The 20,424-nt window shown below is 36.9% G+C and overlaps 2 protein-coding genes across 3 annotated transcripts; one reads left to right on the forward strand and one right to left on the reverse strand.

Moving 5' to 3' along the window:
* Nucleotides 1-5,578: 5,578 nt before the first annotated feature.
* On the forward strand, nucleotides 5,579-14,361 carry LOC121054471 (triose phosphate/phosphate translocator TPT, chloroplastic-like). Of its 2 annotated transcripts, none has more exons than XM_040524316.1 (12): nucleotides 5,579-5,879; nucleotides 7,756-7,824; nucleotides 7,927-7,992; nucleotides 8,083-8,161; nucleotides 9,454-9,574; nucleotides 9,670-9,765; nucleotides 11,244-11,356; nucleotides 11,457-11,534; nucleotides 12,750-12,866; nucleotides 13,107-13,206; nucleotides 13,345-13,445; nucleotides 13,953-14,361. In XM_040524316.1, the coding sequence occupies exons 1-12, from the start codon at nucleotides 5,647-5,649 to the stop codon at nucleotides 13,968-13,970; spliced, it is 1,191 nt and encodes a 396-aa protein (XP_040380250.1). In that variant the 5' UTR covers nucleotides 5,579-5,646; the 3' UTR covers nucleotides 13,971-14,361. The 2 variants fall into 2 exon arrangements, with proteins under 2 accessions (XP_040380250.1, XP_040380251.1); XM_040524317.1 differs by lacking the exon at nucleotides 13,953-14,361 and adding an exon at nucleotides 13,729-13,945.
* Nucleotides 14,362-18,048: 3,687 nt separating this feature from the next.
* On the reverse strand, nucleotides 18,049-18,669 carry LOC121054388 (RING-H2 finger protein ATL67-like). Its single transcript, XM_040523790.1, has one exon. It carries the CDS (start codon nucleotides 18,667-18,669, stop codon nucleotides 18,049-18,051), a length of 621 nt encoding a protein of 206 aa, XP_040379724.1.
* Between the last annotated feature and the right edge of the window lie 1,755 nt (nucleotides 18,670-20,424).

Genomic DNA, 20,424 nt, shown 5'->3' on the forward strand with positions numbered 1-20,424 from the left:
GGTGTGCAGCTGTGAAAATTTGTGTTACTTGAAACGTGCATTAGACTTTTCTGTTACTTAAAAAAATGGATATATATATATATATATATCCATTAGACTTTTCTGTTACTTGAAACGTGCAGCTGTGAAAATTTGTCAAATGGTAGTGACAAATTAAGGAGAGTGAAAATTTATCAGCTTCGTGGAAACAAACGAAGTCAGTTGCAGTGACATGTTCACTGGCATCTATTACATGTCCACCTATCCAAACAACGTGATCTAGACCCTTTGCGTTACATCAGCAAAACAAACAAAGCCTGTAATTTGATACCATGTAAATGGTTGCCGCCAAATCCGATTCCAATAACATTTACGATACAACGATCCAACCAAACAACACCTTAATGTTATCTTATTCCTTGCAAATTCCCATTTAAGTATCTAATCTCGTCCTAGGAATAATCTCGGACCTTCTAGTTTTTGAAAGCAAACCTCTTTGCATATGTTCCATTGGAAATGTTTGAACTCGGTCTTGTTGTTGTTTCAGAAAGTTTCATGAATTAGATATAAAATTTGTAATTGGGAGGAGATAGGCTACATATTGAAGTAGATATGGACTCTCCATGTAAATGATTAGATATTGAATATTGGAATTAAAACCGGACTGCCAAATGTGCTGGGGATGGGGATCTGATTGTTCAAAGCAGTGTGCCCAACTTCCGAAAAAGCATTAAAAAGCATGGCACTAAGAGGCATGTTTTATGTGATAATTGCGATTCAGTGAGAAGTTTGAAGAAATTTGTTCCGTACATATTAACATATTGTTGTATCAATAAAATCAACTCATGGTCACAGCTGGTAAGTCTGTTTTCCTCCTTGTTTTGTTGCATTTTGATGCTTTGCAACAACTATAGTTTTCCATATACTTCGCAACATAACTATTTATTTCATCTGTTCCGTGCGACTTGTTCTGCCCTGTGTTATGCAAATAGTTCTAACTATTATTGTTGTTTACTATCAATAAATATTTTATTTTGTATCAAAAATCAAAGATGATCACTAGCGCAGTTTATTTGGGGGATTTGCCTACTGTATTTTACAATGCAATTAATCTCTTGTCAGACCATACACTAGATTTGTTTATTTCATGTTTTGTTTACATGACACAAAGATCTTTATTTCTGTATTTAACACCCTGTTTATTGGTTCATTAGGAAAAGAGAAAATGCCATCTATTTATGATGAAAGGAAGGGTTTTACTCGGAGGGATCTCTTACTTAAGATCAGTGTGAAGCGCAAAAAAATATTAGGAAGAGAACAAGGTGCTTGAGGTGAAGGTTGTTGAATGGCATGCTACATCTAGGTCATGCCTTCGCATTGTCAAAGCTTGAGTTTGCTGCTGCATACCACGGACTCCATGGCTCAAATGTATTTTTACCCTTTGCTTTTCATTGTACTAGAATGCCAATCAAGGCATCGACTGATAAAACTTGCTAAGAGCATATCTAAGAGAATGATCATCTCACTTGCCATACTTAAATTTGGTAATTTTGCACAAAAAATGCCCTCCAAGAGAATGACTATTTTGACTTGTCATGTCATTTGAATGACTAAACTTGAGTCCTCAATGGTTAAATCTAGCGACTCATTCCCTCACTAGCACAGTTGCTATCCATGGGTCCCACGTGGGTGGGATCCTCTTGTCATCCCCCTTGCCATAATTTGGAGAGTGGGGATGGATAGTCTCTTGGAGATGGTATATGAATTTGATGCCAAAACTAAACTGAATGGCTAAATTTTGACTCGTAAAGATGCTCTAAAGAGATAGAAAAGTATGGCAATCCTCCGGTGATCCCATCAACCTATAAGAATTAAAAAAAAGTTGAGTTAACAATTGATAGAAGTTATAACTAGACCACTGTTAATCCCCAAGATAAGTAGAGTAAGAGATCTAAGGCAGTGGCAAAATCTGGTCCATATAAATCCCAGTGGGATATCATGAGGAGCTTTTGCCTTGCTGATGGAGAGATTGCCAAATTTCAAAATCCTTATCATTGGCTGAGCTACTTTCCTCCATTGGCCATGTAATATCTCAAGGCTTTCGGGCCAAGTTATGATTGGAGGCACTCATTTATAACCACTGACATGAATCCATTCTATGAAACAAGCATAAATTATTCGCAACTAATAACATCTTAGAGCTACATAAAAAATGCCCACCCAACTACATATGTGTTGTTGATTTGACTAAGGCTGCGTTCGGGAGTGGTGTGGGTAGGGTAAGTTATCCGGCGTGGAAAACGTGGTAATAGATTAGTATATGATTAATTAATCATTAATTATTAAAAAAATATAAAATAGATTAATATGATTTTTTAAAACAACTTTTATATAGAAAATTTTTGCAAAAAATACACCGTTTATCAGTTTGGGAAGCGTGCGCGCGGAAAACGAGGGTAGTCAGATAACTTACCCTCGTAGACGAACACGGTCTAAGGCAGCATTCCTCTCACCGGTTTCAAACACGAGATTCCCTCGTTTTTTACACACAGGCTTCCTAAAATGCTAAACGGTGTATTTTTTGTAAAATTTTTCTACAGGAAAGTTGTTTTAAAAAATCATATTAATCTATTTTATATTTTTTTACTAATTAATAATTAATTAATTATGTACTAATCTATTACTGCGGTTTCTGTTTCAGATAACTAACACTCGTATAAGTTATGCCGACCGCGGCGTAAGTAGTAGAAGAATCATAGCCGCAATTTAGTTTTTTTTACTATATGGAAAAAATGGAATCTATTTGACTGGAACACATGTTTACATTGTTGTCACAAAATATAGTTCTTAGATATAGGCATGATTAGCATCGAGCACTTGTTAAAGTCGAGAAAAAACCACATTCCAGCTAATTTAGTGGAGCAGAAAGAAATTACAAAAATGGAATAAAGAGATCCTAAAAATATTGGAATATATTTATTTAAATTAAAACACATAATTTCCCGGCCTCCTATTTTTTGGAGAGCCCGTGTGACTGCTTAAGTACTCAGAGACGGGCCGAGAAGTTAATTTTAAATTCCTCATCAAATATCAAAATATATTGTTTTCTGATATCGATGCTTCAAAATATGGGATTTGTGAAATTTACTTCTTAAAATTTCATTGTGAACATGAAACTTCTAATGTTGCATCATCAATTCATTTGTGTGTTTAGTTCCAGCTGCTGGCAGTTCCTTGGAGGCCTTGGCCTATGAATATGGAATTTCATCAATGATTCAACTCAAGAGAAGCTCCTTTTCATTGCCGGACTTCATGGAACTTTTTCTGTTAGCCGCTTAGAATATTTGGAAGGAGAGGAATGGTCTGATTTTTCAAAATAATAGACCTTCTCTTCGGTCTTGGAGAGCTAATTTAAAGGCAGATCTTAGTCTACAATTAATTAGGCTAAAATAAACTCATCATATATGATCGTTCAATCCTGGATCGACTAATTGTAAACGTTCTTTGTAGTTTTCTTTATTAATGAAAATATACCGTGGGGACTTCCCTCACCGTCTTTTGATAAAAAAAATGTTGCAGCACCAATGCAGCATGCTTGAGCATATAAGCACAGCTACAGCAATAATTAGTAAACTTCAAAGTTGGTAATTATTTATTACCCTTTCCTGAGTCCACAAATCGAACAGATCTGCATGACTCATGATATTTTGTCACAAATAACCTTTAAAATCAAAGAAAAAATGAGTATGCATCAATCCCCAGGAAATAAAGTGGAGGTGCAATAAACTAACATAATAGCGCTCAGAACAAACAAAAGTAACATAATACAGAAAAAAAAAGATACTGGACGAGCATAGCATAGATCATATAAACATGTATTGAACCATGTGAATTTTATATCAAAATAAAAGTAGCACTAAAACCCTTGGATAACAGGGAAACAAACAATGCTTACACCTTAAAATTGCATACAGCGAATTTTTTTTTATTTTTTAAACCTTTTTAATAAATAATTTTATTATTAAACCTCTGGGAAAAATATTTACACCCTATGAACCTTTTGGCCACGCCACCAATATTGGTGTGACGAAACGGCTTACCACGCTATTGTCGGTGGCGTGGTAGCAAGACTGCCACACTATTGCCATGCCGATCAGACGGCGTGGCAACATTTTCTTGCCACGGCACGACCAAAATGTTCAGTTTTGAAAAATTTTTGTTCGGTGGTTTAGTAATAAAATTACTTACTAAAAAGGTTTATTTAATATAAAAAAATTTCACGCCGACCAACTCTATGGTGCTATTTTTTCATAATCCGCTAAACAACCATCTAGTTCTACAAAACCCTGAAGAATACATAAATTCCAGCAAAGTCTCAAAATATGCACTAATAGAAAAATGTGCCTAGATTTATTCCCAGAGCGCAGCGCACGGCGCAGCTGCAAAAACCAATTTAAAGATGAGTTTGTTGGCACCTAGAACCTCAGTTCGATACATTATCCACTGTGCTATGAAGTCATATTGATCTATTGATAAGTACGAGTCCAATTGAACCAGCTCTCAGGCGATTCGGTTATGATACGCCGGAACGGATTGACGAATGACGGGAGCTTTAACAATTTTATAATAACACTAAATTTAAGCTTTTGAGTTGTACTAGTTGTACATTCAACTCAATAGGTAAAAATATGATAGGACCCTCTTAATCTTTCTTTTTTATTTTCTTCAGATAGGTTCGTTAGTGCTATAAAGTTGCACATTTTCTCTTTCTACGAGAAACATCTTTACGCCCTTAGTTCTATACTATAAAAAAGATTTACCTAAATTTATCTATATAACAATATAGCATAAATATGAATCTAGACAAGACCAAAAATTTTTATAATATAAAACAGAGGGAATAATCAAGATGGTAAACTCATTTTTCCCAAAAAACGTTACATAAGTAATTTACAATATTATGATGCCATTCATAAAAAAAGAAGAAGAAAGGAACAACTTTCTACTCACAGCCACACCTGATACTCATCTATCTTACTTTTCCATCATAAATTATTTTTAGTCTTATCATGTGTATTCATCGAAAAAACGTTCTATTTAGTGGACATTTTTTCACAATAGCCAAAACACGTGATGTGTGTCCAATGGTATATCTAGGATTTAAAGTATAGGTGATCTACTTGCACAAACTATTTTAAACAACACAACTGTAATTCTCCAACACATAAAATAATTTTGATAAAAATATATCATGCTATATTAACATAGTTTTTATTTTTTCAATTGATTTTTCTTTCTTTTTTCTAATATATATGCGTCTTTAACTATAATATTTTTAGTAACCATGGGACCACCCTCTAGCTCCGCCTATGTGTATACCACACTTTTTTATTTACATACTTAATATTATTATAATAAAAATAATATATCATTCACGAAATAAGATCAATATTTTTTTTTCAATTAAAGCAACACGTGCATAAGTATCTCACTTTACCTAAAAAAATAATTTATACCAATATAATTTTTTTCACATTATTATTACGTTTATATAGCAGATATTTAACGTGCCACATTTCAACAAAAGAAAACCCGCTGGCTCACTATCCTCCCGCCCTGCGTCTCCGCCACCCAAAAATCCTCCGCTCTCTTCCCCGTAAACCCCCAATGGCGGCGGCCAGGACCCTCCTGGCCACCGTCAGCGGCGGCGCCGCGGTCGCCGGCCCTCGACGGTTGCGCTCCCGAGGGTCCCAGTCGACGTCGCTCGGCGTCGGCGGCGCCCACCTCGCCTGCCGGAGGCAGCTCCTCCTCGGTTCCTTCTCCGCTGCCGCCTTGTCTTCCCTGCCGAGTAGGCGGCTCCGCCGCACGCCGGTCGCCTCCGCCTCGTCGGACTCCACCGGGTTAGTGCCCCTTGCCTGCCCCCCACCTTCTCCGGTACTCGTACGGCTTACTCGTGGAAGCATTTTTTTTCTTTCCTAAAAGAACAAAGATTCGTGGAAGCACCCTCTTAGGGAATGCTGATATCTCGATCTTAGGGAGATGATTGTATGTAAGCGCTATTTTGATCATTTGTTATAGAAACAATCATTTCTCCCGGAAATGATTCATTGATGGGTTCACATGCAATGCCATGTATGGATTATATTAGGACCTCATAGGCTTGCTGTTGCTGGATAATCCTGATGCTTATTGATGGGAAAAAAGTCTATGTAGGAAGAATTGGCTGCTTAATTTTACTCCTGGATGAGAAGAAGAGTCTAATGCAAACTAAAAGAGCAATCGAATTAGGTAACCGGCAAGGCAAAATGGGAAATTTAACTATATGGATAGGTTTTAGCTGGCCAAATATGCTGCTTGGCTATTCATGGACAATAATAAGACGGTGGCAGACCAATCTCAAAGCATCTCATGCTTGGATTGACCATATGGTCTGGTTGGTTCTGTAGCCTAATTCAACTAACATTTTTGTTCAGGATTTTGTACAGTCAATTCACCTGAAGTCTTGCCTAATCGTCATCTAGGCTCTAGCATTAGAAGCAATGAGGTTTTCTACCAAATTGGAGAGGAATATACCTTCCCACTACTTGAGATGTAAAAAAATTAAACCGGTTGAATTGATTGAATAAAAACACACAGTTGACAGTGTCAAGATTTTTTGGTCCTTAGAAGTTAGAAGGCATATGCTTTGCTATAACCGTAGCACAGCATGCACTGTGCTGTGCTCTTTGGTAGCAGCAGCAGGGCATACTTCCCTGGGCTTGGTCTGGAGTTATCCTGCTACGCCAATCACTGTGTTTTCTACATCTCTGCCATAAAACTGGAGATACATATTTAAAAAGAAAATTGATTTTGTCCACCTTCTGTGGTAGCACATGTGGGAATTGCTTACATTTGGGATCTTGGAATTCCCTTTCTGATTTCTATTTGGATTCCATACTGCACCAGTGGATGTCAGATAAGGTCGGTAAGTATTTTTTGGAGTTGTGTTCACTTTGGTATGTTTGGAGTTTACATTAACTTTGTATGATATCATAATTTCTACGTAGTGCATGAGTCCTTTACTGAAAAAGGAAGACTTTTGGAATGAAACAGACAAGAGTTGGTATTGTTCCTGAGTGCAACTGCTGAGTGGTTAAATTTATTTGTGACAGGCAAAATATCCAAACAGTTATAATTGTTGTTAGCCATATGGCCCATATCATAAACATATAGTGTTTTCTCCTCTCAATGGAATGAAAAAATGTTTTTCATCCATGGAAGCGATTGGCATGGAGGAATAGGCAAAGGAAAATAAAAATCAGCCAAAGCGAAGGCAGATATTCTGGTGGAATGAAGGAATATACACAACTACACACACAATTCCTTTTTCTCAGCACCAGAGTTCTCTATGTTTTCTCATCCTCTGTTTTGTTTTTTCTGCATTTATTTTCTTTTTTTGTTTCCCTACATTCCAAACAGGTCCTGAATGTGGGAAATTTCTGAGACTCTAAATTCTAGACTAGTGAGGTACTTTATTCTCAGTGGTTGTTTGTGGATATGTAATTTTCTTTTTCAAATCAGTAGTTTGTCCCCCTCTTTTATTAATGAAAAGTAAAAGAGCTAGAAAGATATGTATACAATCATTAGGGACAAGCCATAAATCCACTAATTTTTTCACTAACAGTGGACAATATCTTCTGGACAAAACAACCGTGCCAAACTTTTCACAATCCTTTCTCACACTTTGTATATGTAACTTGTAATTTCGATAACTAATGTGTTATTATACTATTACAGGGAAGCAAAGCCTGTGGGATTTGCAGAGAGATACCCTGCTCTTGTGACTGGTTTCTTTTTCTTCATGTGGTATGCTTACTCACCTGAGTGCACTTTAGACTTTGCACTTGCAGGTGAAAGTTACTGGCGAAGGTGGTCTAAATATTTCCAATTCACAATATGATTTTGTAGGTATTTTCTGAACGTGATATTTAACATCCTTAACAAGAAGATCTTCGACTACTTCCCCTATCCATAGTACGCTTTCCTTATCTTCACGCCACCTTTTTTCAATTTCATGTGAGAACATGTGTCTTCGTGATCTAAAACCTATTCTTGTTAATATAGTTTTGTGTCGGTGAGCCATCTTTCGGTAGGAGTCTTGTACTGCCTTGTTGGCTGGACTTTTGGTCTCCCAAAGCGCGCGGTATTTTCATGCCCACGTCCTTCTTTAACCATGATTCATTAACAATAATTGTAAGGGTTTATTGGTCAACATATCTCATTACCATTGTCAATTGTCAATTAATGTGCAGCAATAGTGGAACAAAATTTCTTGTGTTCCATGTCTTCATTATCCGAAAACCTATAATAAAATGCCTTATGCCCCCACAAAATATAGTAAGATCACTTATTAATTCATATGTGCAATATTTCTGATTGATGAGCATTCTGGAAGGATAGTTAGTATGTACATTGAATTTAAATAGTCCAATTGACTCAGTGTTTATCAATAAGAATAACATATTTTTTTCTGTGGCTTTACCAGTTTACATTCAATTAGGATCGATATTACCTGATCTCCTACATTAATGCAGTTTAAGCATTTTGGTTATATGTCTAGCTTGTGGCCAATGGCTAGGTGTGGGTATCTGCACCCAGCTACTAGGGTTCAAGTCTTTAACTCGCTACTGGTGTCCACCAACTTCAGTTATAGGCAGAGGTCTTTGATGCCTCCTACAAGCCTGTGTAGAGGGGCATGTGTGTTTCTGTGTGTGGTGGTGTGACATGTATGCCATTGTGCTCTCCAAAAAAGAAAATGAAATTAAATTGAGGAGAACTTGTGGAAGAAAGGGTTAAGGGCTTGTTTGGTCACATGCTGCAGTTTGCCACTTTTTCTCTACTTCTTTAAGTTGTTGGTGGTGATAGTTATTCTATATTCTTATCCTTGCTCCATCTTTTTCATGCTCTAGTATAATGAAATTATTAGCTAAATACATGTACATTGCTATGTTATTTTTCGAAAAAATCATATTGAATATTCTCAAATTTTTTAAGATATCAGGATTTCTATAGAAAAAACAGAGTGAAGAAATTAATTTAGTTCCTGTAAAATTCCTCAATTTAAAATGAGACCCAGGGAGAAGAAAATATTGTTCTTGCACTTAGATAAGATTATAGGTCAGATCTTCTCTGCAACTCCATGCTATCTGTAAATCGCTACCACAGCATATACAACAGAAATGGTAAATGAGGTGCTACACTGGAGAAAAATTTAGAAGGGCACAACAGTTATGGGCTCCACCTGTCAGTGAGGGAACAGGGGAGGAAGAACTGACCATCACCTCCATTCAATCTTTTAAGGAGTAGAGAAATTTCTGTCTAAACACGTGTGCTGCTGGCTGTGCCAATAATGTTAAATCCAAAGTTTTTTTTAATGTTAAAGATATCATTTCTGGAAGGCATTAATCAAACTTGGGAAAGTTTTAACTTATGTAGCCGATCAACTCAACGGTTCTGAAGCTGCTATTCCCAGTTGCTGTTTGCCATGCTATTGGTCATGTAACAAGCACCGTGTCCTTTGCCGCTGTGGCTGTCTCATTTGCCCACACCATTAAGGGTACTGCAACAATATCTTGATTTTATTTTGTATGTTTTGTTCTTTTTCCTCTCTTCTTTGTGCTCATATTTTTTCTGCAAATAAAATGAATGCAGCTCTTGAACCATTTTTCAATGCGGCTGCTTCACAGTTTATCCTTGGCCAGCAAGTTCCGTTGACGCTGTGGTTCTCTCTTGTTCCAGTTGTGATCGGTAATCTCATTACACCTTTTGCTTGTTCTAGCAGTACATTACTTGTATCTCAACATTCATGCAAATATGGACATATTGAAGTAGATTTCATGGTTATCAAGGCTCCTGTTCAGGTGATACTCACGCCTCAGCATCCAGGCACTCCAGTAATGATGCTATGACCAGATGCCCTTGCCTTATGATACAGGGCAAACAACAGCCAAACCGATACTTACACTTCTTTCTTTTTAGCAGAGTGGGTACATGGGCCTAATAAGTTGGGCCTTGCCATGTTTCCTTTCTCTATGTGCCTTTATTTTGTTCCTTTCTCTAATTCCTATAGCATGGTCATCATGATATTACCCCAATGGTTTGCTTACTCATACCAACAAGTGATGTGCTAATACAAAGGCATGTGTAATGAACTCTAGCTTGTCGTATGATAGACACCACCGGGCGGGTGGCTGAGCAGCCTTGGTTGCTTGGGAGGAAGAATAGAATAAAGATGAGATAGAAAAACCTTGGGAGTGAGTAGAGTATAATTTGCTTTGATAGGCTTTCTCCTAATAATCCAAGCTATCATTATCAGCTGGAGATAGCAACTCTTGGCCAACTAAATTCCAACAAAACAATAGGCCAATTCCAAATTTAAGTTGTTTGAGTCCTATACTCTTCTCTAAGTCACTGTAGGACTTCGAGGTACTTTTCCCCCAATTTTTCTCTAATGCCCTTGCTAATTTAATGTTATCCCACTTATGCATATACATATATAACTTATCATTTCGCATCTGAACTACATGGTAATGATTTCATTTTAACACTTCTTTAATTCCTTTGGAACAACTCTAGAACAACCTACATTTGGAACCAGAGGGAGTACATGGTAACTAAGAAGATATCTAAGTAATATTATTTTCTAATCTTTTGATTGTGCGGATGCTGATGCTGTCTGTTGCTAGGTGGTACGAACATGAGATGCTGCCAGTTTGCTGTTTATCGTCAACTGCCACACATTATGCACTTACATGCACGTGATAACATAGCTATCTCTGTAGTTGATGGTCCTGGTGCAATAGTTTTTGCTCTTTTTTTTTCTTTGGATGTGTAGGTAGGTTGTCTGTTAAGAGATAGCCCGTGGCTCTTATGAGGCATGGTGAGGTTATTAAGGTATCTTTTATTTTGATGGAGAGCATTCTGCTTTGGTTAATACTGTTAGCACTAGCAAAGCTTGGTGGGAAACGAAACCTATAAAATATTGTCAAGATTTAGGGATTGTGATAGAACTGTACAGTGGAATCGGTATTCTAAATATAATAAGATCCTGACTTGTGATACTGTATAAAACTGATCAGCTGTCTCAGTAACATTCCTCACAGCCTCCATGCATCTTTAATCATTTCAAGCATATTGTGTTTTAGAACTTTTTGAGTTGTCTCTATAGCATCTCCACTTCTGTGCAATGGTAATCATTTGGAGTTATTCTGTTTTGAAATAATCAGGTGTTTCAATGGCATCTCTCACTGAACTTTCATTCAATTGGACTGGTTTCATTAATGCCATGATTTCTAATATCTCCTTCACCTTACGGAGCGTTTACTCCAAGAAGGCTATGGTTTGCTTATTACCTCTATTGATTTGCATGCATATTTCATTCTTCCTTTTGATGACTCCTATTTCACTTTTTTTCCCTTTGTTACTGTTCTTTATCACAGACTGACATGGATAGCACTAACCTGTATGCCTACATCTCAATAATTGCTCTCCTTGTCTGCATTCCTCCTGCAATTATTGTAAGTTTAATTTTGTCCATTTCCCTTGAATTTTCAATAATGGAGCAGGATATATTTCTGCATTTTTTTCTTTATGCATATTACTATTACATCTAACACTTCGACTGTTGTTAGTAAATAGGCTTATAGCTACCTGAAACCCTGTATAACCTTTTATGGTTTGCACATCATAATTTGCAGATTTTAGTAGTTTCTCTTTTGCAAAGCTCCTGTTGTTTCCCAAAGTTGCAGATTCTTGTGTATAACTAAATCAATGCCATGTTGCAACAGAGCACAGTGTCTTCAAACTGGATGCAAATGCATTAGCAGAACAATAGAGAAATAAGTCCGAAAATAATTAGAGAGAAACTGAAACCTTACTATCGAAGTAATTTGAACATCATAATTGACTATTAAGAATGAACATTCACTCCACTAGTGAAATTTAGAAAAGTTGAAACTGATGTCACACCTTCCTATTAGTTAGGTGCAGCCGGTGGCTACATTTGGATGCGCGCGCAGGGGGGTGGGGGGCATTCTAACCGTCTATATTTACAGAAAGATTATACAGTTCATATTCAATTTCATATTATATAATCAAATACTATATTTTTGTATTCCTGCCATGCTAGCTAACGTGACCTGTATTGGCCTCTGCCTGTCCCTTCCAGAGGAAACTGGAACCTCTGGTTTCGATATGTGCTCATGCTTTTAGGCTGTTTGTGTAAGTATATGTATGGAGGTATGGTTGGCATGCATATTAGTGGCCTAATTCAATGTGATGTTTACAGATGTGACAATTTAACCCTTGAAACACCTATTGGTCACTGCATAAAACTTCAATTCAGTGTAGGGAGATGTACATGCACTAAGGAAAAGTCACTGGGATACCACGATGTTATGACACTGAGTCACTGACTGCTGGCAGGGCCCTTGCTTCATGACCATATGGTATAGACTCTAGAGGCGACTAGGTGAGGTAAAAGCCATAGATGTAGGTACTGCTCACATGAACTAACCATGCTGTAGGAAGGTGTGCCTAGCTACCCACGGGGCCTAAGGCCCATAATGGTGTGGTTATCTGGTTTCGAAAAATAATAATACTGTGGTTAGCAAAATTCTTTTGTAAAATATTCTTTTTTATTAAACTTTTGTATAATCCAAGCTAATTTTACATTCTTTATGCATGTTTATCATTGAATTTTATGTTGATTCCTCATAACACAAAATTTGCAGATTGAAGGACCTCAGCTAGTGCAGCATGGATTCAAAGATGCAATTGCTAAAGTTGGACTAACAAAGTTGGTTTCTAATCTCCTAGTGGTTGGCTTGTTCTATCACCTTTATAACCAGGTAAACAGCTTAATATCATATAATTTGCCATAGACAAAAATTATCATGCAATAACATGATTTACAGATGAATATTTAAAAATTTAAGCATTAAGCATTTCCAATACATCGTAACTATCAATATTTTGAGACACTAAAACTTACTGTAACTTTTCAGATTTAGAAGTAAATTAAAGTATTTGGCAAGTATGCATAAACTGTGTGCCACTTTTTGATGATATGTATTCTCTCTTCCATCCAGGTTGCTACAAACACATTGGAACGGGTGACCCCTCTAACACATGCTGTTGGCAATGTGTTAAAACGTGTCTTCGTCATTGGCTTCTCAATCATCGTTTTTGGTACTTGACTGGATTCTGATCTTTGATGATGATTATTGGCATTGGATTCTTTTTCTCGTAACACTTCATAGACTTAATTTTGGCATGCAAATTATGTGATGTTTTTGTGTAATACTTGGTGAACTTGATGTTGAGCAGGCAACAGGATTACCACACAAACAGGAATTGGCACTTGTATTGCAATAGCTGGTGTTGCACTCTATTCTTTTATCAAGGCTAAGATTGAAGAGGAGAAAACGGTATGTGTCCTTACTGTGCATTCTAAGTCTCAACTTTTGCAATGCATCCTACAATAAACCATTGCAACTGAAAGTAACATAAACTTCAATAGTACTCTAACATTTGAAACATGACCTACAAAATTCTGAGCTCTAATTGAAACTTTTGTGAACTTTTCTTCAGCACGGCAAGATTCATAACATACTTAATTGACCAGAACTACAAAATGCCGAGGATCAAAGCACAAAATGTTTTTAATTGACCAAAAGTTAACATTAACATCTTTTTGGGCATAACTCGCAGGGTAACTGAAGCTAATATCCACATTTGGACATCCTGTTTTTGGGTTTGAAAAAGAGCATCAGTTGATAGACAATTCGAACGACCTTAGCTTGATATCTTTCTTGATCTTTTAACTGAAAGTCTGAATTTCCATTGCCTGGGTGGCTGACTATACATGTCCAGTTTCAGTTTGTGTGCTTAATTGATCTTTGAGCTGGTTCATCCTGTTCTGGTGATTAATGCAGAAAATGAAGAGTGCATAAGGAGTTGGTTCTGTGGATATGGTTGCGTAGCTGCTTTGATCGATCTTTTAACTGCAAGTCTGAAATTCCATTGCCTGGGTGCCTATTGTATCTAATTTTGTTGTTTTTATCAGTTTGGCTTTGAACAGCAAAAGCTGCATATGCATATTTTTCATTTATTTTACACGACAGCTGCTAAAAAAGACGCAGAAACAAAGGCTCAATTTATCCCATTTCCCCCTTCCTCGTCTATTCGGACTTCACAATACCACATACGTAGGACATACTACCTATTTACTGTTGAGGGTGTCAAGGAGATATTTACACTGTTATATTTGGATTATGTTCATAGTGAAAGAAACTTTTCTAAAGACTAGTGCTGTTATCACGACGCAAAATGGCATATTTCATTTGCTTCGAATTTCCAATCACTGTTGCTTCTGGCCCTGCATTTGGTCGAGCATGTTAAGTAGAAGGGTGTGTAGTATAAAGTTGCCCTTTATTAATTATCTGTGTAGTTATTATTTTCTCTCTTCCTGTGAAGTCCCATAATTTTCAGTCCAAACTCGAAAGGCGAGAAGGTAAGCTAATCACTACTCCTTTTAAGTCTTCCTAGCATTACCTATATTCATACATATGCTAATGAATCTAGACATATATACATATGCTAATGAATCTAGACACATATAAAGTATATATATTCATTCATCAATGCATTTAGACAAAACCAGAAGGACTTACATAATGAAACGGAGAGAGGTAGTAACATTGTTTATCTAGACTTATTAGCTTGCAATCCAAGTCATATCATATAAGTTATTTTTAACCTTTCTCCGTAGGTGATCTAAAATATATGTTGTACAAAACGTAAACCATATCTACAAAGCTAATGTACCTTGGACAGTTGTACGGTATGGTGGACATTGTTTCATTTTTCTATAGAAAAAAGCGAAATGACATGCAAATGGAAAATAATTTGTGAATAAAATTTTTATATACGTGATCTTAGTGATTAAAATATGAAAAATAAGCTATGATGAAAAAAAATCTTAAAATCAACTATAAATTTAAAGTTTAAAAGGTAAATTTTAGCTTAAAAACATGGCAAAATTTGCTACTGGGCATTGAAAAAATATGTAATTAGCCGGTGGACATCGTAAGATTACAAATTTACTGTAGGGCACCATAAAAATGTGGTAATTAGCTGGTAGACACTTCAGCCATTATTTTATTAATTTTGGAGTAAAAAATTTTAAAAATAACAAGATTGCCCTCGGTGGCCGGGTCGCCACTTCCCTCGCCACAGCTAGGTCACCGCCGTCGTTGCCTGCTTAGTCACTCTGTAGGCTAGGGTTCGGGTGTGGTGTGGCGTCGAGACTGACTGCGCCTGGTTCGACCGGACCTAGTCGGCATAACGAGCTGGTCATTGAGGGCAATCTTATCTTTTTTAAAATTTTTGACTCTAAAATTAATAAAATAATGGCCAGAGTGTCTATCAGCTAATTACCATATTTTTGTGGTGCCCTATAGTAAATTTGTGATCTTACGGTGTCCACTGGCTAATTACATATTTTTTCGATGTCCTGTGGCAAATTTTGCCAAAAACATAGGCTCTGTTCGAATGTGCGAGTTGTGGCAACCCATTAGCTCGCACGGAGAAAGATAAATATAATTATTATATGGTTAATTATGTATTACTTATTAAAAAAATTAAAAAATGTATTTATTTGATTTTTTAAAACAATTTCTATATAAAAAATTTTCGTACAAAATAGTTTGAAAAACATGCTAATGAAAAATGAGAATTAGTTCCGCTGAAACTGATGTTTGGCACTAAAAGTATCCTCAACAGCTCTTCTATCTCATCCTCTATCTTAAAAATAGATGATAAAAGATAATCTTAAAAATAGAGAATGAAAGGTAAAAGTAGAGGTCTAACAGAATATCTATCACATCTTTTATTTTTAAATGTTATCTATATCGGAGAGAAAAATTTTCTCTATTCTTCAAAGAGATATAGAGAATGTCATATATAGATAATCTGCTGGAGTATAAAGAGCTATGAAGGATGAAACTGTTTTATATAATCATCCAAATAAAGATATGAATGACTAAATTTAGATAAGATGTTGAAGATGTTCTAAGGCCGCATTCATTCCCTCCTGCTACTAAGCAAAATTAGCTCTTTTTTCACGCGCACAATTACCAACATATTAAACAGCGTGTTTTTTCAAAAAACAATTCGGTACAAAATAAAATCATGGTTTGTACCTGAACAAGCTAGCAAAACCGGAAATTATATACCTGAATTGGATTAATTCGCCCCTTTGTCTCCCTTTTCTACGGATTGAAAAGATTAATAAGCTTTGTTTGGTCAACTTGACACGCGTCTCTTCCAATTGTTGAGACAAATGTGCTGTCTCCAAGCAAATTGTTTCTTGTAGCTCTATTACATCATCATCGACCAAGATATTTGTCGTAGAGTCAGCCAAACACGAAAACAAGATGAAAAAACATGGGCGTGATCTAACAAGTAACAATATATCAAATTATCCATATTACTGATGCTTTTTTTATATTATATTCTCTAGATTCATATAAACGGTAATAAATCTATACGTATATATAAATAATATATATTGATATATATAGTCAAAATGTTTATTATAAATAGATTATAACAGAGGGAGTAATATATATATTTGCCAGTTGGACCATCTCGGTCCTACCAATTTTTAAAATTATAGCAAATCCAAATCACATCACAGGCACAATAGTATCTTGAAGCAATTTAAAACTAAAATTAGCACTCCCTCCGTATACATGACTACATATACGATGGATTAGAAAACATATGAGTTACACCGAGAATATCCATTAGCTAATTACATATTTTTTAAAGTATCGTGATGTTCTATGTAGCAAATTTTCCCGTATTTTATATGTCGGCGTAGCCTTGGCTACGAAGACATTCGAAAATGTCATCTAGCGGAGCATGATTATCACATAAATATGGTGGTTTTTCCACGATTTTTAATGATTTTTCACGACTATAATCGTAGTTGTCGTGAACTCGTGATAATTATGATTTTCGCGGTGGGAGCGGAGGCAGTTTTGCACTCTCGTTCAGACAGCGTTGTACAAGCACAAACACATGTACGGCCATCCGAAATCTTAATAGTCAAATTCAATCACCCGTCGCCGTCGCCAACACCAGCTAACAAACAGATAGCTAGAACACGTACGTACGGTTGATGGTTCAAAAGTCAAACATTTTTGTAGAGCGTGGCATCAACTCGAATGTCAGAATACTCCCAGCAAAAAAAAAAGAATCATGAGAATATATTTTATATATACACACCGCACCCAGTGGTAGACTTGGAGTACCATGTCAAGTAATCTTGCAAAAGTCAGTATCATCTGTTGCACCTCAATTGTAAAAAAATTGTACTGTCTCCGTTCCCGATGTTTGACGTCGTTGACTTTTTAATACATATTTGATTACTCGTCTTATTTAATTTTTTTAAATATCTAAAGCTATATATATGCATAAAAGTATATTTAGTGATAAATGAAATGATATAAAAATAATTAATAATTATATAAAAAATTTGAATAAAATAAATAGTCAAACGTGTATAAAAAAATCAACATCGTCAAAACGGAGGGAGTATGATTTTCACAAGAGTTGATCAGTTATATAGAATTTGCCAAAAAAAAATTCCGGCGTTCCGACGAACCCTAAAATGAAACGAACGGTATCATGTAAAGATACAGACGAACATCTATTTTTCCATCTTTTCTTTGGTTTTTACATGCACTTACTAAACTGATAAATATTATGTGGTTCAGGAAAAGAATTATATAGATTTTTATCATCTTATATTTCTAAAATAGATTATTAAATTTGTAATAGTTAATTTCATTGTTTATACGGTTAAATAATTGTCATACAAATTAGAAAATATTTTTCATCTTTATCCAGAAAGAACACCGAAGATGCATGTAGAGTAATGTCAAGCTTGAACTAAATAATTAAACATGGTAATCTCAGACAAGCAACAGGCGCCTTCCTCCGATGGCAGCAGCAGCCGGTGGATCACACCGGCGGTTCTAACCGGCCGGCGGCGAGCTCGACGACGTCGGCGCGGCAGATCGGGCACGTCGAGTGCGCGCTCAGCCACGCGTCGATGCACTCCACGTGGAACAGGTGCTTGCACGCCGGCAGCCGCCGCACCACCTCGCCGACCTGCACCAGCCCCAGGCATATCACGCACTGCGCCCACCCGCCCGCCGCCGCCGCGCCGCCGCCGCCCTCGTCGCCGCCGCCGCCGTTCACCCTCTTGTACTCGAACGACGGGATCGCGGACACGATGGCGCCGGCGCCGTCGCTGCTCCGAGCAGCCTGGTGGTGAGCCCCGACTATGAAGACCACGTCGTTGGCCGCGCCGCCTCCTCCTCCTCGCCCCGCCACCGGCGCGGCGCGGCGCCGGCGGACCCTGAGGAACAGGAACGACAGCACGACGGCGGAGGCCGTGATGACGACGGCCCAGATGAGGCCGGCGACGAGGTAGAGGATGACGAAGGAGAAGAAGACGCCGAAGGTGAGCAGCACCACCAGCGTGCGGTCGCCGTCCTCGTCGAACGGGCTACCACCGCCACCCGGCTGGCCGCCGCCGTGGTCGTGGTGCGCCGCCGGCGAGAACCCGGAGAGGAACATGACGCTCGCTAATTAGCTCTAGCTAGCTTACAGCTTAAATGCTCATCTTTGCAAACATTCTGCTGTCTGATCCTATGGATGATTAATTAACCTATGTGTTTAACTGCAGTGTTAATTAATTATAATTACATGCATTATAGTGTAGCTGAAGCAATTAGAAGGATAGTTAACTCACAGAGGATAATTTTTTTTTGTCTTGTTTTGTTTTGAACAAGCTGAGAGCCATGTATTTTGGTATGCTTGTCCAGAAGCCAAAGTGATGATCCTTTGGCCAATGAGGATGATTAGGAGTTGGGGCTGTTAGTATTGACTTTTTTTTTCTCCTTCTTGATGGATAATTGTTGTACAAGTTGCAGCACTGAGTCCAGACAGTCATGCTTGGATTTAATGTTGGGTTTAGTATTTAATTGTGGGAGACAAATGCATGATTACACTTGGGGCAGTTCAGTAACATCGTCATTGTCCATTAAGGTTAGCTGATCTATGTTTAATTAGTGTGTGGTGTTCTGGGACCTGCTGTAGACTTGTCAACGAACTTCATGGAAGTCTACTTGGTCAGCGTGCTTCTTTAAATAATCCCATAAACTCAGATTATTTCTTCATGAGGACACAACATATCAGTCGGCTGTCATAGCGTAATCCTTCACAATTCGTTAAGCTAATGGTGAAGTAACCGGTTTTATAATAAAGTTGCTTAGCTACGGTGAATAAAAGTTGTATGGTTATATTTGTAATGCAACGTATTTGGATAACACTTTATATTCTGAGTATACACAAATTTACTTATAAAGAATAGTGGTCAAAGTTTCAAACTTTCAATGGTGATGGCTGTAAGCCTGTAACGCCCCGCTGTCCGAAAAAAATGTCTTATATTAAGCTTAAGGTCGATAAATCGTAGTGCTCACTCTATATTTTACGATAAAGACGTCATTGACTTTTATGTTTATGTTTGACTATTCGTCTTATTAAAAAATATATATAATTATTAATTATTTTATCATAATTTGATTTATTATTGTAGGAACTTTAAGTATGACTTATAATTTTACATATTTTAATTAAATTTTTAAATAAGATGAATGGTTAAACGTAGATTCAAAAGGTCAACGGCGTCATATAAGAAAACAAAAACGTGGAGGGAGTAATAAGGTAAGAAAATAAGTAGTGTTATTGTTAAGGAGAAATATAGCATAGCTAACTAGACAAACTAAAACACGAGGGCATATACATGGTCATAATAGTGGATTTTAGCGTCACTAATTAGAAATAATTTCTGATACGAAAGAGAATAAAGGAGAGATAAACATAGTTGCCATGGTTAATAAAAGGGTTAACCATGAGTCTTCTCCTCACTAAAATGGAGACCTGGTTGCATGTGTGTGAAAAAAGGGAATAACAAATAAATAAATAAATAAACATTTTTATGTATTAATAATAAATAAATAAGGGTTAAAACTTTTGTTATCAGGGTACGCTATCTTCTCAAAGAATAAACTGGATTCTACCTTTGAATATACGATGCATTACCAATCTTCTATCATATCATTAAAAAAACTGGTCTGATTGATCAGACGAACTGTTATGCCCGAACGATTACAGATACTACCCTAGCCATGACCATAATTAAAACATATTGCAAATACGGAAACAGAAATATCACTAAAATATGTCTCTAATAACAGAAAGGAAAACTATATGGGGCACCCATCCCCATCTTGCCTCGTTCTAGGAAACAAATTGGTAGAGTTGTCTTTT

This window comes from Oryza brachyantha, chromosome 5, assembly GCF_000231095.2.
Source record: "Oryza brachyantha chromosome 5, ObraRS2, whole genome shotgun sequence".
Lineage (NCBI taxonomy): Eukaryota > Viridiplantae > Streptophyta > Magnoliopsida > Poales > Poaceae > Oryza > Oryza brachyantha.

What these genes read in the sequence shown, in the direction of transcription:
- LOC121054471 (XM_040524316.1), top strand. Translation starts at nt 5,647, where the DNA reads ATGGCGGCGGCCAGGACCCTCCTGGCCACCGTCAGCGGCGGCGCCGCG. An exon ending in GCCTCGTCGGACTCCACCGG is followed by an intron (nt 5,880 to 7,755) that starts GTTAGTGCCCCT and finishes ATACTATTACAG; the next exon opens with GGAAGCAAAGCCTGTGGGAT. An exon ending in GACTACTTCCCCTATCCATA is followed by an intron (nt 7,993 to 8,082) that starts GTACGCTTTCCT and finishes TTGTTAATATAG; the next exon opens with TTTTGTGTCGGTGAGCCATC.
- LOC121054388 (XM_040523790.1), bottom strand. Translation starts at nt 18,669, where the DNA reads ATGTTCCTCTCCGGGTTCTCGCCGGCGGCGCACCACGACCACGGCGGC.